At 49.5% G+C, this 26,486-nt stretch overlaps 1 protein-coding gene across 1 annotated transcript in view; it reads right to left on the bottom strand.

Moving 5' to 3' along the window:
- The window catches only part of RGS10 (regulator of G protein signaling 10), a 36,552-nt gene that overhangs the window by 6,113 nt on the left and 3,953 nt on the right, over nucleotides 1–26,486 (bottom strand). Inside the window, exons 2-4 of the mRNA XM_028121738.2 lie at nucleotides 18,685–18,803; nucleotides 17,419–17,505; nucleotides 6,150–6,293 (exon numbers count right to left, since the gene is read on the bottom strand). Of these exons, the coding sequence (XP_027977539.1) occupies nucleotides 6,150–6,293; nucleotides 17,419–17,505; nucleotides 18,685–18,803 (350 nt within the window). The remainder of the gene's footprint in view (nucleotides 1–6,149; nucleotides 6,294–17,418; nucleotides 17,506–18,684; nucleotides 18,804–26,486) is intronic.

Here is a 26,486-nt window from a genome sequence, read left to right as displayed (position 1 = left end):
TGGACAGGCTGCCAGAGAAGGATTCCATGCCGGGTGGGATCAAAACTCCAGAAGGAGGGTGGACATGGGCAGAGAAGGAGAGATCCCTGCTCGAGGGTGACATCCCCTCACAGACCCATGGGTCTGGTGTTGTCACACGGAGCAGCGGGGCACTTGGTTCACTTTTTCCTGGAGTCCATCACACTCAAATCCAAGGCTCAAATGACATGCTTTTACATGGAGTGAAGGTATTTTATTTTTGCCTTAACTCAGGAGGAAAGTGAAAAGCTATTCTAGCACCCACCGGAACTTCTTCCCCTAAATACCTTTTTAAAGGTATAAAAAAACAAACTCAAAGTATTTCAAATACTATCCTTCCTGCCCCACCCCAACCCTCCTAAGGCTGTGGTAGACGCAGGGAGCCAACTTTTCTTCCATTTGAATGAAAGCCCACGACCTGCCCCTTCGGGCTTTGCACACTGGCAAATGCCAGTTTCGGAACTGGACTTAATCTTCAGGGGCAGATGTCAGCTAGCACCCACGAGGCAGAGGCGCCCAGAATCCCCGGGCGCAGCCACCACTGCAGACTGGGAGATACAGGGGGTGGGGGAGGGAGTGGACCCCCACCTGACCCCGGAAGCATGGCAGCCCCTCCCCCACGGCCAGGTCCTCACCCACCGGCCCACCCCTTCTTGATGTCTAAAAAGGAAGTGTTTCTCACTTCTCGGGTTCTGGGGAAATTCAAAGTAAAGACGCTGCCAACAAGGGGCCGGGCGCATGGTTCCTTTCTCTGTCAAGGATGTGGCTGGGAGCACTGAAATCTCACCGAAGCTGTTTCTACATTTTTTTTTTTTTTTTTTAAGCATCAGAGGTTGAGGGCTTCCTTTCCCGTGGAGAAGGCCACCTGCATTCTGCCTTCCCCAGACCAGACTTAGCACCAAGCCTGGGTGAGAGTGTCCCGGCAGCACTTGAAACCTGCTTTAAGTGTAGGCCCTGGGATTCCTCAGGTTTAAGAAAGAAGAATGAGCAGCCCTGCTCCCCCTCAAACCTTCTCTTTCATGGTCCCAGAAAGCAATGATTTCAAGGTGCCATGTGCAATGATCTTGACCCTCCCATCACCTCCAATCTCCTCGTTGTCCCAGAGGGAACCAATCTGGCTAGTCTGTGGAATTCAAACCAGAGCCTTCAGAGCAAGAAAGGTGTGTAGAATGGTGCAGAAGAGACACTTCTAGGCGCAGAGTTGTGTTTTAAGTCATTGACATGGCACAATCTCAAGTCACTGAGCAGATTTCAAAGCGTTCCATTCTTACACCTTCAGGGAAGGGTCTGGAAGGATATGAAACATACGGGCGTTCCTGTTAGGGAGGGAGAGGGAAGGCACGGCCTGAGGGGTTTTAACGTTTTACTTCAGACCCTCCTGGGTTATGTGAATTTTCTTTTCTTCTCAACAATGAACATGTAGTTATTGAACAACTAAAATTCATTTTCAGGGGCGCCTGGGTGGTTCCATCAGTTAAGCGCCCGACTCTTGGTTTTGGCTTAGGTCGTGATCTCAGGGTCTTGAGATCGAGCCCCACATGGGGCTCCGCACTCAGCACGGAGTCTCTCTCAGCTCAGGTTCTCTCTCTCCCTCTGCCCCTCCCCCCACTTGTGCTCCCTCTAAATAAGTATATAAAATCTTTAAAAAAAAATAATTTTTAAAATTAACCCGCTCAGAATCTTAGGTGACACAGTAACGGGATGTGCTCACGGCTCATGCTGGCCAAGTGGGTCCCTGGGCCGGCCCTCCTCCCTGGAGCTCCCAGCCATGTGGCGGAGCGGCCCGGTGTGTTCACCCCACTGAGCAGACAAGGCCAGCAGGGACGGGCACTGTCATCTCTTGTACAAAGGAAAGCATGTTAGGCTGCTGAGACCGATTTGATCCCTTCATGTCATAGCTGACTCGGTGCCTGAGGGACCGACAGGGATGTTCTAGAATCAGCCAGGCCGGCGGTACACAAGAGCCCGGCGGGGCAAGGGAGACAGGTAAGGGAAAGGAGAAGGCGAGAGCCCTGGCGGGTCTTTCAAGGCCAAAGACAGCGCTGCTGTGAAGCATGTGCGGAAGGAAAGTGGCGGCCCCGACCAGGAGGAGGGCAAGGCCGGCTCCCACGGGGCGGCAGGTCGGTAGGAAGGGTCCAGGTGCGCAGGAAGCCCCACACCCACGCGGGGTCCCCTCTCAGGCTAGTCGGGTCGCCTTCCCCTGGGGTGAACTTTCTCACTTGTAAACCGAGGTGCCAGCTCCCAGCTTCAAACAGATGCACAATGAAAGCACTGTGGAACCGGTGAGGAGGCTCAGCCCCGATGTCTTCCCGAAGTCACGTCGGGGCAGAAAGCTACACATTATTGGCTGTTTCTAGGTGGGGACCCGAGGCTCAGTGAGGGTAAGCCACGGCCACTCTGCTATGGCTTTGGAAGCTGGGGTTTCTCAACCTCAGCACTGTTGATATTTGGGGCCGGATAATTCTGTGTCGTGTGGGGCTGCCCCGTGCGTTATATTTAGCAGCATCCTGGCCTCCACCCACGAGGTGCTGGTGGCGCCCCCACCCCTGTTGTGACAGCCAGAAAGGTCTCTCCAGACATTGCGCAGGATCCCCTGGGGAGGGAGGCAAAATGGTCCCCAGTCAAGAACTACTGCATGAAGTTAAAGTTTATCTTCATGTGACATTCTAAAGGACACGCGCAGTAACACTCACGGAGGGCCCTGAGTAAACACACCACAGATACGCCTGCGTTTCGCCTCCCAAGCGTCTTATCATAACCTCCATTTCACCAAAGAGGAAGCTGAGGCACAGAGAGGGACTGCATCTTGCCCAATGTTTCACAGCTACTAAATTCTAAAGTCAAAGGAAAGGGGGGAAACGTCAGGTCTAAGGAAATAGGGGTGTGGCTAGCAGGGAGTGACTTTTTAACATCAGGGCACTGGAGGTCTGCAGACGGCATCTGGTTACCATAGCTTCGGGGCCTAACCCCAGCCAGTCCCTCCTGACTTAGTTTCTACCATTCTTCCTCACTGACTATATACTCCAGCCGTACTGACCTCCTCCAACACACCTAGCAGATCCCCACCCCAGGGCCTCTGCACTTGATGTTGCCGCCCCCTGGAAGGTCCTGCCCCCTTCTTACCTGGCTTCCCCTTGCCAGTCAGGGCTCAGTCACCACCTCAGGGAGACCTCCTTGACCACGAGATCCAAAGTAGGCCCCTCCCAGTCACTTTTAGCCCACTACCTGCTGTATTTACTTCATAGCTTTTATCTTTTTCTGTCTTCATGGTTGGAGGGGGGCTGATTTCTTCTCTGCACACACAGTTCCTATAGCATGGTCCCTGGTACAGAGTAGGCTCTCCATCGAGATCGTAGCATAAGGGAGTGAATGAAAGAACAAATACCAGCAAACCAACCAGAACTGAAATAGACCTGCCAGCAGAGGATTTTTATAAGGAAAAAAAAAGGCCCTGCAGGGAATTGCAATTCATTGAAAAAAACCCAACTCTTTGTAAGGTCGCCTCCTCCTTCCCGCTTCCCACAATTTAAATTTGTCCTTTGATTCCAGGCTAAGGTTCCAAGGAAACAGCCACCGTCCAGCCCCCACCTCTCCTGGCCTTCCCAGTGTTGTGCTGAGCACACAACCGGGCCACGTTTGCAGAACTGAGTTAAATCAGAGAATGATCTCTCCACTTCCACAAGTTTTCAAAGTGATGGAGTTTTAATCCCCCAAACTTCTCTTAAGATAGCAAAATGTCTAACACAATCCTTCACAGGACATGTCAACCACAATTTCAGCCTGATGAATCGGGGATCGGGATCACTAATGGTGTCACCATCCCATAGCACAGGGATGCCTCCGGGGTGGTGCGTGGGGCTGGGGGCCCCCACACTCGGCTCCAGATATCGCTGTGCTGTGGTTTGAAGTTGAGTTTCGTTTTTCTGTCTCTGCCCTGCCTGTCAGTTGTTGCTTCTTGCTGCCCATCCCTGCCCGGCCTCCACCAGCATCTCCAATCTGCCATGACCTGAGAAGCCGAGGCCGCTAGAACTGTGTGTAAACCAAGAATAAACAGGACTTGAATGAAGACCCAAGAAGCTCTCCTTTAAATCAGATGCGTGGATGTGGGGTCATCTAATTTAATGCTCACGGAAGATTTTCCCACCCTTCTAGGCTCCAGCTGCGCCCCTGAGGAAGGGCTGAGGCTCCCTGAAGTCTCCCTGGTGAACGGGGTGCGAAGGGAGCGTGAAGGAGACACTCAGAAAGCTCTGTCTGAGCCAAGTGGTGCTCAACACAGCCAGAGCCACTGAGCGGGGCAGGGCTCGAGTTAGGTGAGCTCTGTGGTTCCAAACATGCTCCTCTTGGCTTCAAACTCCTGCACTTAGAAACACAGGGCCCTCCAGGGGGGCCTTTGGGGCACAGAGAGCTACAGGCCATGCTGAGCGCACATTTTGATGGTTACCAGCACGGCTTTTGAAAGGCAGAGTTTTCCAAAGTGAAAGAGAACGCAGAAGCCCTTCCCAGGCGTTCGCTGTGGAATCAGCTCTGATTCCAAATACCTTATACTTTAAAGTACCCTGGGAAGCTTTTAAAAGACTCCGAGGTCCATGGGGCGCCTGGGTGGCTCAGTTGGTTGGGCATCCGACTTTGGTTTCAGCTCAGGTCATGATCTCATGGGTCATGGGATCGAGCCCCAGGTGGGGCTCCATGCTTGGTGGGAAGTCTGCTTCTCCCTCTCCTTCTGCCCCTCCCCCCTCTAAAATAAATGAATAAATCTTTAAAAGAAAAAAAAAAGACTAAGAGGTCCAGGTGGGGCAGATATCCTCACGTAGCTATGGACACAAGAAGTGCCTTTTCACCATACATTCTATTTCCTTTCCCGCCACAAATCCATGTCCATGGTGTCCTTCCCACTGGCTCAAAACCACCACCTCCAGGAAGCCCTCAACAAGTCACCCACAGCCACTGGAATTCCTTCAACACCTAAATTTAGTTCAGGATTCAATTCACGTGGAGTTTGCCCTTGCCACCGTGTCAGCTGGAAAACATTCTCGAACTACTTTCCATCTTTGTATTTGCTACCTGTATAACTGTTCCTAATCTCACTCTGAGCAAAGATGGGGTGTCGTGGATGCTGGGACAGGCTCTGGGCTCTGTGCCCACTCCAGATGATCCAAAAAAGGCCAACCGAGGCACTGTACCCGTTCCCTGAGTGTGGTGCCAGGACCTGAAGCATCAGCAGCACTTGGGAACTTAAGGAGGCAAAGTCTCAGGCCACCTGGGAACCATCACATCTGAAGGTTAACTCTGGGGGTGAGGCCTAGCATCTGTTTGCACAAGCCCTCCAGATGGGTCTGCACTTGCTCACCGGTGAGGGCTGCTGAATGAAGCTAAAAACTCATTTGCACCTGTGAGCCAAGGATGGAGCCAGCAGAAGCTTGTTTGGTCTGTGTTCCATCGTCAACAAGGGTATAGATAACATTTCATAAGCGCACTCTGAATAGTCACATCTGTAAATTCATGTCTAAGAAATCTCTGGAGTGCAGTTTCGTCCCTTTTCCTATTACCACTGGCATATCTCATTAAAAAGCTTGCCAGAAAACTAATTTACCCCTTACAGGTCCATTTTTTAAACTCCATTTTTTCCTGCGTTAAGTGGAATAAAGTGCCAAACGTTAAGCTTTTCCTTATAACTCAGGAACCTCACTATGAACTAGCTTACAGCCTTGGGCCACCAGCAGTGGGTGGCCATGTTTAGATATTTGCACAAAAACAGCCCCAGTTTCCCTACCACTGTGACTCCTTGTGCTTGCTTTCTAGAATTTTCTCTCTGTTCCTACCTTCAGCGGTTACATGTTGCTTCCTCAGTGTGGGCTCCTGGAATAGCTCCAGCCTCCCTTCTACCCCTGGTTGAGAAGACAGATAACCCTGCTGGTTCAAACTGTGTGTAGACCAAAAGTAGGCAGGCCTGAGGGAGCCTCCTACAGATCAAATCCCGAGCCTGGCATTCCAGTCCCCTCTTGTTCACCAACCATGGCCCTTCAGGGTGCCTTAGCTTGCCCAGCCAGAGGGGATGGCTTCTGGAGTGTCTAACATTCTTCCAGCCTGGGAATAAATGTCACATCCAGGGGTAGGCAGGGAAGTCAGGTTACCTGGTCCTGGAGTTTCTGGAACATCAGTGGGTGTGGTTCTTCCAGTATCTTCTCATTGAGCCGGGACTGCCCCTCGACATTGACTTGGGATGAGGCCTTGCTGGACAGGAAGGTCATGTAGATCTCTTTTGCCTTTTCCTGCATCTGGAGGAGACACAGGGATCCTGTTACCTGGGAGCCCAGTTCTCTACTCCAGCCAGACCCAGAAGCAGCTCCAACACCCTTGGGGGCTCTGGCTGCCACCCCGGGGCTAAGCTCTGTGTTGGGAGGGCTCGTGATGGGCCTAGCCCCTACCCCCACCCCTGCCACACATCTGTCACGAAATTGCAACACTATCCATTTGGAAATGAAGAGAGAAAGAATCCCGGCCCAGAGTGAATGACAGTCTGCACCATTCAGGACCATCCTGTGAAGCCTCCAAATGAAGGACTCGAGGGAATATTGTTCAGTCATAAAAAGGAGCAAAGCAAGGACACACACTACAACACGGTGGAACCTTGGAAACTTTGTGCTGAGGAAAGAAGCCAGGCCCTAAAGGCCACACACTGCATGGTTCCATTCACGTGAAATATCCAAAAGAGGCAGATCCACAGAGGCAGAAGGCTGGAGTGATGGCTCAGAGCTGGGGGAAGGGGGCAAGGGGGAGCGACTGCAAATGGGTAAGGGGTTTCTCTGCAGGACAATAAAAGATTTCTGGAACTAGGGGTGCCGGGTGGCTCAGTTGGTTAAGAGACTGCCTTCGGCTCAGGTCATGATCCTGGAGTGCCGGGATCGAGTCCCGCGTCAGGCTCCCTGCTCAACAGGGAGTCTGCTTCTCCCTCTGACCCTCCCCCCTCTCATGTGCTCTCTCTCTCTCTCTCTCTCTCAGGTAAATAAATAAAATCTTAAAAAAAAAAAAAAGATTTCTAGAACTGGATAGTGTGAACGTACTTAACGCTGCTGAACTGTATACTTTAAAATGATTAAAACAGTAAAAATGAGAGCCCTAAAAAATGGTTAAGTGGTAGATTTATGCTATGAGTGTTTCACCACAATTTAAAAAATCAAGTTTGGGGCGCCTGCGTGGTGAAGTCGGTTAAGCATCCGACTCCTGATTTTAGCTCAGGTCATGATCTCAGGGTCGCGAGATGGAGCCCCACGTTGGGCTCCATCCTGGGTGTGGAGGCTTCTTTTTTTTTTTTTTTTAAAGATTTTATTTATTTATTTGAGAGAGAGAATGAGAGAGAGAGAGAGAGCATGAGAGGAGGGAGGGTCAGAGGGAGAATCAGACTCCCCGCTGAGCAGGGAGCCCGATGTGGGACTCGATCCCGGGACTCCAGGATCATGACCTGAGCCGAAGGCAGTCGCTTAACCAACTGAGCCACCCAGGCGCCCGGGTGTGGAGGCTTCTTAAGACTCTCTCTCTCCCTCTCCCTCTGCCCCTTCCCCCTCTAAAAAAATAAAATAAAAGTTAAAAATAAAAATAAAAAAGATAAAAAACCAAGTTAAACCATGCACACATATCCCAACCGGTCATCAAGCACCTAGTATGCCTGAGACACATGCTAGGGGTTTTACAGCTATGATCCCATTTCCTTAATCTCCTGATCATCCAGCAAAGGACCATTTCCTGTTGACGCCACTTCCCTGATGAGGACACAGAGGAGAGGCAATGTGGCTTCTTCAAGGAGCCTGCAGGGAGACTGAGGGCTGTTTGGCTCCAAAGCCTTGCATCCCCCCAACCCTCCTGGCCCCAGTCCACGCCTGTAAGCTACATCACCCCCTCTAGGGGTCCAGTCAGTCCACATTCCAGGACAGGAATTTTTTTGGTACTGGGATATGAGCCTAAGCAAAGCGGAGAAGGCTCGCTGCCCACCCTGAGTCCCAAGTGCCGACCTGCTGGAAAGCATCAGTCCTAAGTAGATACAGGCCCTTAAAATGCTTCTAAGCACAGTTGGAAAAGATACACCCACGTGCATTCAGGTTGCAGCGAAAACCTAGAGCAAAAACACTTAGGGTAAGTGCTCTCTGTCTTAAAAAGAGCATGCCTCCTTGCTGGGGCTGCACAAGGCAGCCTGGTCCTCCAGGGCATTCCCTGAGGGTTCTATTTTCTCCTTGAGAAAGGAGGCACCTCGCTGGTGGCCAAGATGGGGGTCAGTTCTCTGAACATTATAGCCTCACCTAGTACCTCACCCACAGAGCAAGTCGGGAGACCAATGCTTCTGACCTGCAGTCACGGAACCATGATGTGGGGGGTAGGGGGAACAGGGGGGCTTCATGGGGCCCAGAGAAGAGCCATTGTCTCCAGAGAGCCCACCTGGGACCCTGAACAGGCTGCAGAGCTCGGCTCAGGACAGCCCAGGCTCTGGAAACATTTGGCCTTCTGGAAACCACCAGAAGGCTTCAATACTTGGTGCTTGAAAGGAGGGGAGTTTAACTTATTTTGGTTCCAGGGACTAGTTGACAAAAGATGCCATGAGGCCAAGGCTTGACCACCCTACCCCCCTCCCCAGAAAGAAAGTCTTGACAGTACCATACAGGAAGACTACCCGGCTGGGGGATCAACACCCCAGGCCATGGTGTCATTTCTGGATCAACTATTGCTGTGAACCATTAATTGATGTCCAACTCAACAACACAGGAACATCTTAGGCTAAATATGGCTACTCCAAGGGACAAGTCCGGAGGCCATTGCAGAGATCCAGGCAGGGCAGCACTTTGGAGTTTCCTGCTTTCCAAAGACCCACCGCTCCATGAAGTCACGAGCCCCATTCCCACCACCCCTTCTGTCCGTGAGGAACAATTTTGGAAAACCACTTCCTGTTTTAACAATACTTCATGAAAATACAATTCCAACTAGTCTGATCAGCAAACTCCATGCAGAGCTCTGGAAATAGAAATCACTTTGGGTCTCCCCTCCCCCTTGAACATTCACACACACACACACACACACACACACACACACACACATGTTTTCCAGATGAATCCAGGCTATCTTGGGTGGTTCTGCAAAGGAGAAGTGTACCGAGTAGCTTGAGGCTTGGAGGTGGGGGTGGGAGGGGCCAGGAGGAGAGGAAGCAGGTTGGGGGGGTGGTGAAGGTATGCTAGCCTCTGGGAGGCTCAGCCCCACCCTGAGGTCACCAGCCACCCCTCCTGAGTCTGTCTGGGAAGAGTGTGGGGTCCCCGAGGCACCCAGTCCAGGGCCGACCTGGTGTATGGCTACCCCCACCCGTGGCTGAACACACACAGGGGAATGGCTTCAGCCACAGAACTTATCTGGGCTGGAATAGGAAGCGTGACTGAAAAGGGAAACCCTTAGACTGCAGACCACAGGCTAGTCACGGGAAGGCCTGATGCCCATGCCGAGAACTCTTAACAAAAAAGAAGAACCGGGTCTCTCGAGTTATTTTGGTAGATTTTCCATCGCTCTGTTAACCCTCTTCTAGCCTCCGCCGGGACGGGGACAGAACATGCACCACCAGACTGGTGGAGCTGCCCGGGTCTACGGTTCTGGGTGTGAGCTGGAAGGATGGCCAGCTTCTCTTCCCCAGCCCGGCCTGCCTCCCCCAGGACACCTGCTCTGCGGAGAGCCAACAGGCCCGGCATCTGACCCTGCCTGTCCAGAAGGTGCTAGAAAAGGATCCCCCCTGGGCCCATGTGATGACTCCTGGCATCAACCTGAGGACCGCCTGTGGGAATGTTTGCACCCATATGAGCTTCTCCCAGATAACCTGTGAGTCTGGGGCCTTCCCTCCAGCCTGGTAATGCGTCAGCCATAACAATGCTCAGGCAGAAGTCAGCGCTCAAGCGCTGCTCCCTCAGCGCATGCGTGTGGAGGGGACGCAAATTCACTTACTATCAGCCCAAGACACAGCAATCTACCCAGAAGAACAACAAAAGCATCAGCATCCCAAAGCTCCCTGCTCTTTCTTCTCTCCCCCATCCATTAAGGGGCTGAAACTTTTTCCACCGGGAAAAAAAAAACCTCCTCCTTCTCCACGTGCCCTTATTGCTAATGACTTCCCTACTCCTGACTTCTTCCTGAAACATCTCAAAGGAAAAGCATGCACTTTGTATCTCCATCATCCCTGTGCCCCCCTCCACGGCCTGCTCAACCTGGCTTCCGCCCACCTGCCGCCCACCTCCCAGCCTCCCACTGACAGGCGCCGGTGCCTCAGTCCCTCAGACCTTCTTCTGGTCTGCTCTCTGGCCCCTGGCTGCCCTCTCAGGATCCTCCAACACCTTCCTGTTTCTATCTGTCTCCTTCGTAGGTTCCCATCTCTCTGTCCCCCCATAAATTCTGGGGTTCCCATACTTCCACCCTAGCGAGGATGCTTTCCTAACCACGTGCTCTCCCAAGATTTCAGCCCAACCCTCTTCCCCAAGCTCCTGGCCATAGAGCTAACTGATTTCTAGAAATGTGGGCTTGGCTGTCCCACAGACACCTCCAACTTAACACCAAAAAGCAAAGCAGCCCCTCCTGGCCAATGGGTCCTGCCATCTCTACTTCAGGAAGCTGAGAGCCACAGTACCCAACACCTGTCTCACCCCACACTGCACCTGTCACCAAGATCTGTTCACTCAGTTCACTCTGCCTCCTTCACGTGCCTGCACAGTCCGTCCTTGTCCATTCCCAGCACTCGGCCCGAGACAGACCGCAGGAGAGGACACATGAGAAAAGTTAAGGATTGGGCCACTACCTTTATTCATATCAGCTTCAGAAAAAGAAGGAGGCAAAGAAAATATCAACTAGACGATGCGAGAATATTTCTGAGAACTGGCTCAGGAAATGGAAAGCAGTTGGAGGGACAGCGGATGGCTCTGCAGAGAGCGTGACAACAAACGTGCACCTGCACGGGTGCGGAGGGGGGTGCCAACAAGGAGCATCCGAAAATGGCAGGAACTCAGGGGGCATCAGGTGGCTCAGACAGAAGGGACAAGGAGGGCAGCAGAAAGAAGCCATTAGACCCCCAGAGCCCTGATACCCCCAACCCTGAGCAGTTATTCCCCCATCCCTTCTCCATGAGAGACTAGAGTTTTTCCACTAGAGAAACCGACTCAGGGAAGCTGCAAAACAGATGCGCGAGGAGGGCAAGGATGAGACAGCAAACGGGGAAGCGGAACTCTACCACGGACCCCCAGCAAAACCCTCCCAGCCCCGCGCACTGGATGTACGTGTGGTTTACAGGCATATCAGGCTTGTGGCCGCCAGGAAGAGACTACAGGGCCCCAGTCTAGAGAAAACAAAAGCAGAAAGAAATTCCACAGAAGGATGTGGAAATAAAGTTGAAATCTCCAAAAGAGAAGTGGGAACCAAAAGCCAAAGAGATGAAAAAAATGGGAGGGAAAAGAGGTAAAAGTGAAGGTCTCGCTCTGTTCAGGGGAGGAGGGCCGTCACTGGGAAAGAGGCCAGAGAAAATGGAAGGAAAGGAGTCACCAAAAGTCACGACAATCATAACAACCTAACATTGCCCAGAACTACACATTTCCAGATTAAAAGGCTCCACAAAACGCCCACGTGGTGGATGAACCCCAACCCCCCAAAGCCTCTGACTATACAGTTGTAGAATATTCGTGATGAAAAGAAGAACATATGCTAATCCAGAGGGAAAAGAGCAAAAGAAACAAAACAGTTTACATATAAAATACTAATTCTTAACAAAAATGGAAGACAACGGGGCAGGTGTGTTCCAAGGTCTAAAGCAGTGTCAACCTAGAATTCATTTCTGTTCCATCACAGTATCAGTGAAGTGGGAGAGTAGGGGAAAAAATAACATTTTCACTCAACAAGATCTTTAAATGTCCACCTGCCATGTCCCCTTCCGCAGGAAGCTGCTGCTGGCCGTGTCGCCCCAGGATGAGGGAGTGACTCGGGACAGAGGAGGTCCCGGGTCCTGGAAGCAGGCGAGGGGCCGAGGAATGCCCGTGGTGGCAAAGGAAGGCCTGGGGATGCCCCGGTGGGAGCTGTGGTCAGAGGGCCCCCAGGGGATGGTTCCCAGGTGAACCCCAGCTGCAGAGGCGAACCGAGAGGCCTGAGCCCACGCAATACCGTGTCGAGAGGCATTTTAGAGGGCTGCTGGAGGTTATAAAAATAAGAAAAAAACAAGATGGTCCAAGAAGAAAAAACATGGAAGCATCCCCTTTGGCTCAGCAGCAAACAGGAAAGAGACTTCATTGTGAAAATACAGTAGACAGGGATGTAAGTAAGTGAAAGCTCGGTTATAGCAAGAGGAAGCTGGTAGATAACATCTAGAAGTGATGAGTTAGCTCGGAAGGAACAGGGGCACAGGGCCAGCCAGTGCTGGGTCTAAACCACGCCGGGAGCAGCTGAGCTCCGCTCGGGCCAGCCTGGACCCAGTCAAACCCATGCTGAAAGGCACAGCAAGAACCAGAGGGGGAGTGAAATCTGGAGGGTGCTGCGGTGTGAAGGGCACCAACCCATCTTAAGGAGCGTGGGTCACTTGGGGATTTTTGAATATATATATATATATATATATTTTTTTTTTTTTTAAATAAAGAAGATGGTGTTGTAGCCTTTTAGGAAAACCTTTACTTTGGTACTTTATTTTTTTTTTAAGATTTTATTTATTTATTTATTTAAGAGAGAGCGAGAGCGAGAGAGAAAGAGCACACGAGTTGGTTGGGGGAGGGGCAGAGGGAGAGGGAGAAGCAGCTAAGCAAGAAGCCGGATGGGGGGTTCCTTCCCAGGACCCTGGGATCATGACCTGAGTTGAAGACAGACGCTTAACTGACTAAGCCACCCAGGCGCCCCTGCTTTAGTACTTTATATAAGAACCTCAAACACTCTAAATCCTGAATCAGGTTGTAGTGTTAAATAATATGTAATTAAAATCATAAATACCATAGATCCCTTCCCCTATAACCCTGTTAACTCTAAAACACTATAAAAAGGCAAGATACCATTATATTTAAATACCAGTACCAGTCCCTCTCGGAGCTATGATTATTAGAAACCTGCGCTGCGGGGCGCCTGGGTGGCTTAGTTGGTTAAACATCTCTTGATTTCAGCTGGGGTCATGATCTCAGGGTTGTGAAACTGAGCCTCACGTCAGGTTCCCCACTCAGCTCAGAGTCTGCTTGAGACTCTCTCTCTCTCTCCCTCTGCCCCTCCCCCCCACACTCGCACATTCTCCCTCTCTCTCTCTCTCTCTCTCTCTCTCTCAAATAAATAAATAAATCTAAAAAAAAAAGAAAGAAACCTGCACTGCCCCACCCCTCCCCCTCCCCCACTCCTGGCTTGGTTTTTACAAATCTGCACAAACTGCCATGTCCATCTCCACTCTGTCACAGAGTGAACAAGCCCAGTATGCACATGCTGCTGAGTGAATGAATGAGTGAATGAATTCAGGGATACCCAACATCTCGTTGGAGCTTTTCCTGAGGTTTTATCACTCATAAACGCTGCTCAGTTTTAGAAAACAGATCCATCTTTCATGCGAATTCATGAATTCATGGGGGAGAGGCACTTTTCAGAAAAATTTCAAGCCATAAAGAAATTGGGGAGGGAGAGAAGTGCTTTGAAAGCTGTGTGCTGATTATGAACACCCTGAAAGGTACAACAACCCTAGGTTCCCCAAGGGGGGCGGGGGTGTGGGGCATCACCCTCCCAACCTCCGAAAGCCCAGCATCCCTGCCGCACACGCAGAGTGTCAGGACCTTCCCCTTCCCTTGGCGAAGCATGGGCCAGGGAAGAGAGCGGGGCGGGCACAGTGCAGGTCCACTGCTCGGAGCTTCTGAGAAAACATGTCTGTCCCTGGGGCCATCACCGCAGCGGGAGGGGAGGGTGCTAGGACCCCGCCCCCGGTGGGTCCTCAGGTGCCAGCCTACCTGAGTGGGGAGAGCGGGAAGTAAACAGCACCAGGCGGCTCTAGGCACTTGGATACAGTGTGGGGTGAAGACAGACAAGGATCTCAGACCCACAGAGCCCGCGTGATAGAGGGAAGACAAGACAGTACAGACAGGAAATAAAGAAATCCTACACACAAGAGGCCAGAGAAGTTGTAAGTGCCTTGGAGAGATCCAGCTGGATAATCCTAGGGAAAGAATGAAAAAACAAGCCAGCGCAGAGCCTATTTAAAATCATGGAGGGGCGCCTGGGTGGCTCAGTCAGTCATAACCTCAGGGTGGTGGGATGGAGAGCCCCATGTCAGGCTCCGCGCTCAGCACGGGGTCTGCTTGAGACTCTCTCCCCTTCTGCCCCTCCCACTCATGCTCTCTCTCTCTCTCTCTCTCTCTAAAATAAACAAATCTTTAAAAATAAATAAATAATAAATAAAGTAACGGAAGCAACATAAGAGTCACATGGATCCCACCACCACCTCCATTCACTGTAGAGATACGCCCTCGACAGGCTCCCCGCTGGACCAGACAGGACGAGTCTTATTGTGAAACTCGGTTGGGCTCACTTCTCCCCCTGCCTCCATCCTCCTCCACTTTTTAAAATTAGTGCTTTGGAACTTACTCCTGGTTTTACTTCCCCTATAGCCAGACCCGCTGGAGAATACACAGGCCCCGCAGTCAGAGACCTGGGTCTGCGCTCTGGCCCCGTCTGTACCAGGCCGGGCAGCGTGGGCAAGCGGCTGCGTGCCCTCCCAAACCACAGCCCACACATCTGGAAGGATGGGGACAGTCATGAGGCTCAGGGTGATAACCCAGATGAGGTCTGGGTGCCTCAGGCCTCACGGATGCGTGCTTGCTTCCCAGCACTGTCTGCCTTCTCGGGCGGCTGGCTGGTGAGGCACTCACTGCATGTTCTAGGCTTCAGGACACGAACCTTCAAGGGGTCATATGCTGGGTGTCAGGGTGGGGGTGCAGCGAGGGGCTGGAAGCTCTGTCTGTAGGTTGTGGATGGGCCAGGGCAACCCAACCCCGTGGCCTTCCAGTGTTCACCTGGACTCCCAGGCTCTCCAGGTGTGAGCTCCCCTCCCCCCCAGCCTCAAGCCCAGAAGAACTGGCCTGCCCCTCATGCACCACTCTCCCACCACCTGGCCTGCCTTCGGCTCTTCTCTCCAGGCTGTCCTCTCCACATGCTACCCCCATCCCCAAACTCCACTTCAGGTGTCAGCTTCCCCACCGACCCCCATCTAGGCTCCCACGGAACCCACACTTCCCATTTCTCTGCTCAGCACACTTGCAAACGCTTGTTTAACAAGCTGCTTTCCTTCTCCATGCCTGTTCCCTAAAGAAGCTCATCTGTATTTGTCCCTGTGTGTCCCCCACACACTTTACAAGGCCTGGCCCTGAGCAGGCCCTCCACAGAGGTCTGGTGAACTCAACTGAGTCTAAGGACACACGAGCATGGTGTGCAGGGAGAGCATCCGGGGACCTCAGAATGCTGGTCCAAGTCCCAGCTCAGCTGTGGGGGGGCCTCCGTCCCGATTAGTACAATGTGGTGGCAGAGTGGTGGAGGGAGGGCCGGCCGACCTGTAGGCCCCTCTCACCCCCAACACATAAAGAATATGGCAGAAGAATGGACATCTGTTTGCCTGCTGGGCTCTCGCCTAGTGTTTTAGCCTGAGGCTGAACAAATCAAATTGCACAGTCCAGCATTTATGGACAGTGGCCCCTGGGCCCTGTCTTGGGTGCTGGGGCTGAAGGAAAACAATGAGCACTCCTGTCTCTAGGGTGGCATCCCAGCTTTCCAGGGCAGGCAGACTCACCTGCTCACTTTTCCCCAGAGGCCATTCACCACCTGGGAGGCTCAGACAAAGTCATCCAGGGAAGAGAAGAAGCCCAAAGGAAGCAAATGCCAACGGTCCTGCTTGGGAAGGCTTTCTAGGCTGACTTAGGAAATTCAAGCTAAAGGGAACCTAGCTTAGCATCCACCTTCAACCTCACAGAGAGGAAGGTGGTAGAAGGAAGGCCCCGCTGCTCCATCTTGGGGGAAGTGTGTCTGAGTCAGGAAAAGGCTCTAAACACACCAATGACAAACATTTTCCAAGCTGTTGTCTACAAACACGTAACGGCCGCTGGCTTCGTGGAATCCAGGTTTTGGAGACAGAGGCTCAAAAGCTGGCAGCCCACAAACTGCATCTGCCCATGGATGTGTTTTGTTTGGCGGGCAAGGTTTTACATTTTTTTACAAATTAGTTCCAACATTTATTCCTAAGAATCCAAATGTCCAACTTCTCTGGAAAACCAGGCAGCACTGGGCTGAAGATGGAAGAAGTTGCCTTAGGAAGAAAGGCCCGCCTCTTAGGGTTCTGGGGGCAAGGGTGGGCAAGGGAAGACCTGGGTGGGCAGAACTCAAAGCACGGAAAGCCCAGACAGCCACAGGCCCCAAAGTCAGCTAAAGAATCAGCCACAGCTCCTAGAGGCGGGGCTGGCTACCCACAATGGCTCCAGTCCCCACCACTCCCTATAACCTCACACCAAAAGCTTCATGGATTCATGTTTATTCACAGGCCCCTGTAGGCATTTAGCTGGTAGCCTCTTAGACATACACAGGCATAGGCCTCACAAACATACCCAGTCCATGGGCCTTCTTCCCCATAATCTCCTCCACCTCCCCTCGCACCCAGGCTTCAAGGACAGAAAATCTGCTGACATGAAAATTAAAGGTTACCTCCTGCAAAGAGCACACATCTACCCAGGAGAACAGTCAGAAACTTTCTATGTGGGACGCCTGCCAACTACAGGATGTTTTGTAAAGATACGTTGAATAATTGACAATCTATCTGATTCAAGTTGCACTTTTATCGCCACACATCTGTTTATTGTTTTACTACATCCATACAAAATGCCGACATGTCAAACTCTGGGGAAGCATCCTCATAACTTATTCATGAAGAAAAAAATCGTGCACAATGATAAACTCGAAATGACAGAAATCGTTATTTTTACTTTAACTATTTGTCCATTTGAACAGCTCCATTTAAAAATTAACACACTTTGGGGTGCCTGGATGTTAGTGAAGAGGCTGCCTTCAGCTCGGGTCATGATCCCGGGGTCCTGGGATCAAGTCCTGCAATGGGCTCCCTGCTCAGCAGGGGGTCTGCTTCTCCCTCTGCCCCTCCCCCCAGCTCGTGCACACTCTCTCTCTCCCTCTCTCAAAAATAAATAAAATATTTTTTAAAAATTGACACACTTTTTAAATTATTAATATTTGATCAACACAAGATACCCAATTTGAAGCTTCAGTCTTTCCCCAAATCCAATATGGCTCAGATTTCTTTAGGCAATTTCAAAGTCTATTGGAAAGGCAGCTGTAACTTTATAATGAGAGGGGGAAAAAATTATCAAGAACGTGATCACAGACTGGAAGGCATACCTGCTTCTTATCCTGTGTTTTCTTAAAGTCTTCACATGCTAGCCAAAATAAAACATTTTCTTCACTGAATTCCTTTTTTAAAAATTCCTATGGATAAAAAGAAGGAAAAACATCAAGCAGTATTCCACTTTAAGGAAAGAAAGAAAGAAAGAATGCATTTTCCCTCAAGGGCTGGTTTGGCAAAATGAAACTAATGAGTATGGTTCAATCACCCTTTGAAAACTCCATCCTGAAAAACAAAGCGTATGTTTAGTGTTAAAGCTAGAATTTCATGTGCATTTGAACTTAATGACTTGGACATCGTCAGGAAGAGTAAAAATGAAGCAGGAATCTCCTCACAAGTCTAAGACGACAATAAATTACCAAAGAGTAAATTTAAGTGGGAGATATATTAGTTCCTTCCAGACAGTGTTTAAACAAAGTACATTCCTCTAAAATCAGGCCCATTTTTTTTAAACAAAAGAAAAAAAAATATTAAGCATGTCTAAAAATGTCATGATTAAAACTATTTTAAGTTGGAGGTGTGTTTTCTTTTGTCAGCTGTTTGGGGGTTAGCAGCACAGCCCGCCATCCCGCTGTGCGCAGAATAGGGTCCTTCCCGAGATCTAGATGGTGTTCCCAGTGGCCTAGTGTCCAGGAATGTTAGTAGTCCAGCCGGACACCCCCTCCCTTGGCGCTGCAACAGGGACCAACAGCATCAGGGCTTATGCTGACCTGAGCCAAGACTTAAAGACAGAAGGCAGTGGGACTCAGGCAGATACGGGGGATTCTCGAAATTCACATGTGGTTCTTCTGACACCTGGGGTTTCTGCTACCCAAAACAGTTCTTTCTAGGCAGCGCCGACACGCCCCATCCATCAGCCCTCCTCTTGGAGTTCAACTTCACTTCTCCAGCTGTTGTCCACCTCTCTCACAGGGTTAATAATGAATCCCTTCACATCAGAGAGACCCAGACCACCTCCTCCCAGGTGTCACAGAGCTAGAAATTCTTTGTGGATTCTGCCAATGAGCAAAGTGCCTCTTTTCCCATCACCGCCTCCCCCTCCCATCCAACTATATAAAAACCAGAAACAGTTTGTGCGTGCCGCTCAGCTCTGGTCCAAGGCTATCCGGGAGAGCGTCTCCACCTTGGCCATGGCAAGTGAGAAGTCCTTATTCTCAGGTTGGGACACACACACAGTGAAAAACCAGCCTGTGTTTCCCCCACAGGTGTCTACACTTCTTCATGTGCTGCATCGATCCCGGTCAACAATGAAAAAGGCAAACCCTAAATCTTTTCACGCCTTCTGGGTCTTCAAGCAGATTCTCCAGAGAGGCCGCCCATTTGGCTGTGCTCTTGGGGTTCTGCTGGCTACTGCTGGAACTCCCGTCGCTGCCGTGGATGTCTGCAAAGCAAAGTTCAGACTGGGTATGTGGTCCAAAGATACTTCCATGTAAAAATATCTGCAAATAATGGTCGTCGTCATCACCACTGTGGCTAATACAGGTTATGTGCCAGAATCTATTCCAGGCACTTAATACGGGGAACTCGTTCTAGTCCCGATGATAACCTTAGGAAGGAGGCACTGCCATTTCCTCCATCTTACAGCTGAGGGAAACTGAGGCTTAGAGCAATGACAAGAGGGCCGTGTCCTTGCCCACCACTCTCCATCCATCCTTCCCCCCACCCACGTGTCCTCTGGCCAACCCTCAGGCAGCCCTCGAGGCTCACTCAGACCATCCTCCCCAGGACCCTGACACAATGGCAGCTGCTTCCCCGTTACACTTTGTGCACAGTCTTGTAATTATCGTGCTGTCTTGTGATGATTTGCATGACTGACGCACTAGTCTAAAAGCTTCTGCATATCTTTATGTTGTATCGGCAACATGTAGCTCATTGCTTGGCACATCAATAAAAGTTTGCACCAGGGTTGGGCCAAGGGTGGGAAAAGGGAGACACTGGCTGCAGGTGCAAGGTTTCAGGGGGTTGCTAAAAAACTCAGGCATCAAGATAAATGGTATTTTCATGCAAGATTTTGAAAAATCAAAATGTGCAAAGAATTCCATAACATGGGGCGCCTGGGTGGCTCAGTTGGTGGAGTGTCTGCCCTCGGCTCGGGTCATGATTTTGGGGTCCTGGGATCGAGCCCCATGTTGGGCTCCCTGCTCAGTGGGGAGCCTGCTTTTCCCTCTCTCTCTGCCTCTCACCCCGCTTGTTCTGTCTCTCACTCCATCAAATAAATAAATAAAATCTTAAAAAATTCCAAAACAAACAAAATACCAAAATTGTAAATAAAGACAGGATCGGTATTACTGATTTTTCCTTTGCCTCCAATATGGTTCAGCATCACACCGTTACTATGTGTGTAAGTTGAATGAATCTTTGTACTCGCACATCTGCTGCCTTCTCTTCCTCAAGACACCTGAAAAGTGTCTTGACTAAAGGAAAGGGGGCAGGGGACCTCCAACTAACACACTCTGACTACTTGCTGCGAGCAAGTGACAACACAACATGCCTCATTCTACAGAATTCGGCCCCTTCCTGGAGTCAAGGGAAAAAAACATGGAATGTCACTTCGGGTGGGCCCAGGTTCCAAACCCAGTTAGGCAATTCAAACTGTGTGGTAAGGGGCAAAATTCTGTGTGCAAGATAAAGCTAATCCTCCTATCTGGCTGGTTATCCAAAAGACTAAAAGGGGAAGCACATCAGGCATCTAGAAGCTCACAGTAGACTCAACAAATGTTAGTTCCTCTCTCTTGCCTAAATAATGATTTATCAAGTGAACTCTTTTCATAGCTAATACTTTTTCTCCATTGCCTTTTTTCATTTAAAGGTACAAACCTGTTTCTATAAAGCAAAGTTTGAATGTAGGAGAAAATACGCTTTTAACTAAAAAATCAGCAAAGCAAACCATTTGAAAAGGATAAATGAAAAAAGTCCTATGAATATTAATTGCTGCAAACAGCTAGGATGCCATACAGGTTAAAATGTTTTTGGAAGAAAGTTGTATCTGAATACATTGGCCTTAACAGGAACTCAGCTTGCATGATCTTTCATGTTCTATTGGGGGTCCAACGCACGTGTTAATTTCTCAAGCAGCTGGGACCCTGTCTCCCAGCATCTGGGAGAACTACCTGGATTTTAGACATTCGCTGGCTGACTGGGACTAAAAAGCAGAAGCCAGAAGCCCCGTGAAGGGTTGGGGACTGTGTTTCAATACGCACCGGTGAGAATGTAAGCACGTAATGAGCACGTAAGAGAATGATCTGGGACAAACCTATTCCTTCCATCGAGAAGCAAACTCGCTCAAACACAACACAAATGGACCTGATGCTTCTCTAGAGTGCATCTTCAGTCCGTGGATATTACATTAGTTCCCTGCTCTCTTTGCAAATGCTAGAACGGCAAGCCTCTGAACACTGAGTTTCTTCCCGACAAAGTACAAATCGAATCAAGAGATCACCATTATAAGAAAGTTCGGCGAGAGGGTTCATTCTGCCAAGCATTTCGCCAATTTACTCTCCTGTTCGTGAATACAGCTTGACAATTTGCTGCCCTCCCTCAGCAGATCTCCTCTGACAGAAATACATGCGGAGACACAAGTGGGCCGCTCCCGGGAACAGTCTTAGGCAGCCACAAATTTCTCCTGCTGTCACACACCACCTACTTTGCCCATAAGTTTTCAACCTTGGTCTGAAAGGGTTCCAAAGCTCCTGACATTCTTCTCAACAATAAACCAGACCACATTTGGGTTTTTGCTGCTACGCTCTCTTGCAAATAAATGCACTTGGTGGACTCCCATTTAAGCAAAATGGGAGATAAGATATCTGGCCCCACCATTTGATAGTTGCCACCTCCCCCAACCCTTAATTCGTACTCCAATCATTTTGCATATTAGATTTCTGTGCCAGCTTTCATTTGATCAAAGACTGTTATAACTCAATACCACTAGTCTGGTCTTGTCCCCTTATTTTATAGACTGGGAAATAAAGCTTTGGAGGATAAAATAAGGGGTTCAGAGGGTAAATGACCTACCCAAGGTGACCCAACTAAAGAACTGCTCTATGGAACCAGTATTGGGACTTCAAAGTGAAGGTGACTGTCCCTCCCAGGCCCACCTCCACAGAACCCCAGGGGCTCCTCCAGAACACGGGACTTGGCAAATAAATGGCCCTTCCTCCCAGTTCTCGGCTGGGCTACCATCTCCCTGCCATCGAGAGTAATGAAATACATCGACTCCCACACTGTTACGGAAGGGCACAGAATTTCTAGGTCTGGCTCAGGAAGTCCACCAAGATGCAGCTACTCTCCACAGCCATGGCCACTGGTGTCTGGCTTTGGTGCCCTTGATAAAGACAAATTCCTTCTTGCCTTTTTTGCCCACTTTCTGCCCCCACCATTCTTACCGTGGTTATCTTTTTCCCACACTCTGATGTGTTTTTGCTTTTCCCAGAAGTATTGTTTTGAATTTTTCCATGACTTCCTGATTGCCTTTCAATTTTGATAAAAGCTTTTGGCTATGCCTTTTTTTCCTTAATCCTTATTGATTGTTATTGATACAGATAGATAGCTCTAAATAGAACCACATTTGCAAACTCCATTCATTTAATGGTGTATCTCTCTTTTTTAAGATTTTTTTAAAAAGATTTTATCCATTTATTTGACAGAGAGAGAGAGAGCACAAGTAGGCAGAGAGGCAGGGAGAGGGAGAAGCAGGCTCCCTGCTGAGCAGGGAGCCCGATGCGGGACTCAATCCCAGGACCCTGGGATCATGACCTGAGCCGAAGGCAGCCGCTTAACCGGCTGAGCCACCCAGGCGCCCTTTAAGATTTTATTTATTTTTGACACAGAGAGAGTGTACAAGCAGGGGAAGCAGCAGAGGGAGAGGGAGAAGCAGGTTCCCGCTGAGCAGAGAGCCCCACGTGGGGCTCGATCCCAGGACCCCGGGATCATGACCTGAGCCGAAGGCAGATGCTTAACTGTCTGAGCCACCCAGGCACCCCTAATGGTGTATCTCTTTTCCAAGTCATGCTCCTGACCTCCAGAGAGACTGAGCAGAGCCCCCCCCATCTGGCACTGCCCTAGAGATCACCCCTCAAGTCGGGTCATTTCTATTACTCAGGGTCCCCCCACTCAGGAGACTTTCACTACTTCTCAATGCATGTAAGTAAAGGCTTCCTAAGACAAGTTCACCTTAAATGTTACAATCAGTCCAGCAATTATAAGAAAAAGGAATAACTTTTCTCTATAGTATGCAGGTTTACTTCTGAACTTAAGAATAAAGCAAAACCAAGAGTTCCCAGCTTCCCAACTCCTGGCACCTGGGGCCATAAAGGTATAATATTCTTTGTTTTTTCATTGATAAAAATTGACATTTTAGATGGATTACAACACAAGAAGGTAAGCTTGGAATGCACAGGAGGAAAAAGAAGTCAAATGTACTTTTCTAGCAGCTTTAAGATCACTCAAGCTAGTAAGGAACTATCGGTGACAACATTTGTTTCAATTTTGTCCAGCTCTGTTTATCTTGTCTTGTTTAGTTTACCTATAAAATATCTTTACAATGAAAAAAAATTTTTAACCTCCTGAGGTCTTTAAAGCATTTTAGATCAGATTTTTGTAGGCACAATACTTATTTTTCAATAAATTTATATTCAGATTAATCTGTCATTAGCTAATAACAACAGCGAACACTTACACATTGCTTACAGTGTGCCGGGGACAGCTTCAAGCTTTTTCTGTGGCTTAAATCATTCATACCTCACAATGACCCTGTGCTTAATATTATCCCCATTTCAGATGACGAAGCACAGATGAGGCACAGGAACTTGCAAGGGTCACCCAGCTAGGAAAGGGGGGGACCGTGCTCCAAGCACAGCTCCAGAGCCCACGCTCTTTATCACGAGACTCTACTGTCATTTTTGTTTTTGATAACTGCTGGTCTTCACACTCACAATGGCCTTGAAGAGAAAGACAAAAACTGCACCGTGGGAAAAGACTGGGAAAACCAAGAGGGAATTCAGTGCAAACAAAAACCCACACCAGACCGGGCCAGAATCATCTAGCATGCAAACACAATGTACATACGTTTTCCATTTACATTTATGCTGTTCTGTGTGGTTTCTGACTTCAGCAAAAGCCATTATTTCAAAGATACAGATGGCTGAGGCTGGTTGCTTGCAGTGTATTTCATAATGCATTATTTATAGATGCTATGATGTCATATCTACCAGAGACCTTCTCCAGACATTAATTCCTTGGAAATCCATACTCAAAAGGCATCTGTAACACTCATCGGAACCGAAGGCCTACAGCATGGATTCCTGCTATTAGTCTGCAGGAAGGTCTGGATAATGATCCTGCATAGACAATATTCCCAAGTCAAATAGTGTCCTAGTAAAATCTCAATACCCAACTTCCTCAAAGCAGAGTCAGCGTACATTATCAAAGAGTCTATCCTAAGTACCCCCAAAACTTACAGCATTATTAAAGAAAACAAACCAAACATTCAAGCCCAGGAAGAGGCCGAAATGTTCACTCTAAATTCTGAAGCAGTTTGGTGCAACACATACACACACTCACACACACTCACACACACACACACACACACACACACACACACACACACACACACCATACTCCCATAAATATTCAAGGAAAAGTGCACACCCCAAGAACCTTATTTAAAACCTCACATCAGGGGCACCTGGGTGGCTCAGTCAGTTAAGCATCCGACTCTTGATTTCAGCTCAGGTCAGGATCTCAGGGTTGTGAGATGGAGCCCTGTGGTGGGCTCCACACTCAGCACAGAATCTGCTTGAGATTCTTTCCCTCTCCCTCCCCCTCTGCCCCTCCCCTCCCTGTCTCTCTCCCAAATAAATAAATAAAATCTTTAAAACCTCATATCAACTATACCACATCAAACATTTTACATTTTTTTTTAAAAAGTCATCCAAAAAAAAAAAAAGTCATCCAAACTTAGAAGCAGAGAATCAGTTTGTTACAACTGGTGATCTATGTAAGGTTCCGGAGAAAGTGGGTCATGGAAACGCTCTATCTAAATATTACTTAAGTGTTTATCGGCTCCAGTATCTAACTTCTGAGAATAACTACCCTTCAAGGATGCAATTCCCTCGGTGGGGAGTTTTGCGTGAAGTGCAATTAGCAGAATATAATAATAAAAATGAAAAAGTTTTAAAATGATCATAATAATAGCAAGCATTAAAGACCAAAGAAGGCAAGCAGGCTACAGAGGGCTGGCTGGACTCAGAAAAGGCATCATGGCTTTTTTTTTTTTTTTTTTACAAGAAGCCAGAGACCTCAGAGAAAGCCAAGGGCTCAGGCGGGGCCTCCCAAGGGCACCTGTGTCCCTGTGTCTACACTCCACTCTCCCCCCCAGCCCCTGCCTTGCGCCGCTGTCGGCTGGGCGGTGGGCAAGCTGAGGACATCTGCCCAAGGGGGGTGGGGGCCAGTCCTTACGTTCCATGCTCTGGGGTCCACCTGAGGATTCTCACGAAGCCCAGGAACCCACTGCCTTCTCAGAGACGCTTCGTGGGAGACAGGCCGGGGGCTGCGGGGCTCCTGAGCACCCTTGAATCTGGAGGAAAAACAAGACTCCACATCCTCTTTTGAGTGGACTAAACAACAGATGGCCACTGGCTTCCAGTTTCTACCAGAGGGAAGGAAATCAGAACGCCAGACTGTTATTTGTAGCCTCCCTAGAATCTCTACTTTCTAGGCAAAGGCCCAGAAAAAAATAAAATTACCCAGGAGCTCTACCCTGGGGGTGAAAATGAAGACCCTGTCCTGATTCCCTTCACCTCCCAGAGGCCTGTGCTACCCGCCACCTCCCCCAGGGCCTGACACTTGTGCACAGATGTGCCCTCGCTCCCCCGGGGCCCCTACGGCCGGGCGGGCAAGTGACCTTCTCCCTCCAGCATCAGCGGGACTGTGCATTTCTTGAGGAGGATCTGTGTCTTCCCTGCGGTCCGCCATGTCTGGCGCTCATGTTCACGTTTACATTGATGGATGTTTTCTGATAGATTGGGGGCGAGACAGCGAGCAGGACCGCTGTCAAAATAGCTGCCTAAGCGCTTGCTATAGATCTCGTCTCCACCTCACAGCAACCTGCCCAGGTCGGGCTCATCGGGGGTCCATTTTACAGAGGAGGAAACTGAGGCACAGTGAGGTTAAGTAACATGCTCCGAGGAGCAAGCAAAGAAGGGGACAAGGTGCGACTCAGCCCCAAGCCCTCCGGCTGCAGCGCCTGGGAAGGGAAGGGCGGTGACAGACACAAGTGAAAGGCGGGGCCCTCTTTCTCACAGAACTTAAAATTAATTGAGAAGATGAGACCAGGAGTTCCCACATGGCTATCTGCCCACAATGCCACAGGCTGGCATGAAGTTTTTTTTCACTGGTTCATGAAGAAATGAAAATAAAGATAAGGAAATAGTTACCACTTAAGCTGTCTTGGTACCATCAAGGCGGCCTTGGGTTGTTTTTAGGAAAGAGATCATTATATTTATTTACATGGTCAAAAATTCAAGAGACACAGTGGGAGCACAGGGGGGGGCAGGGCTTCCTGTCAGCTCTGTCCCTCAGCCACCCAGTGCCTCTCCCCGGACACAACAACCTCTAGAAAATTCTGGTGGATCAGGACATTTCCTTACATGAGATTCTGTCTTTACTCTCTGGGGTGTTCAAATGCCCTTTCATTCATGGAATGATAGAGATGGTTGATGACGGCGTTGTTTTTAATGTCCTGACTGGAGAAAGGAAGAAAGGGGGGTAAAGGAAGAAGGGGCGGGAGGAGAGGAAAGAGAAAAGTTGTCAGCTCCATATTCATATATATATATATATATATATATATATGAATAAAATATATATATTTTAAACTCTAAATATATCTTAGCAAGATAACTAAATGGATACTGTGTGAACTCATGCAGGTAGCTCTGGGCTTGGGTCAGAGATTTAAGTTCTCTGGTCTGTCCCTTCTGAAATAGGTGGCTCCGGACAAGTCCCTGCCCCTTGGTGGCCTCTACAGTTGTCCAGGGAGAGAAAAAACAGGCTGCATTTCGGGGGCAGA

Source organism: Eumetopias jubatus, unplaced genomic scaffold, assembly GCF_037043125.1.
Source record: "Eumetopias jubatus isolate StellerSeaLion01/CBP00866 unplaced genomic scaffold, mEumJub1_p1.0 scaffold_17, whole genome shotgun sequence".
NCBI lineage: Eukaryota > Metazoa > Chordata > Mammalia > Carnivora > Otariidae > Eumetopias > Eumetopias jubatus.
Note: the sequence above shows the minus strand (reverse complement) of the source record. Positions and strands in the feature narration are given on the sequence as shown.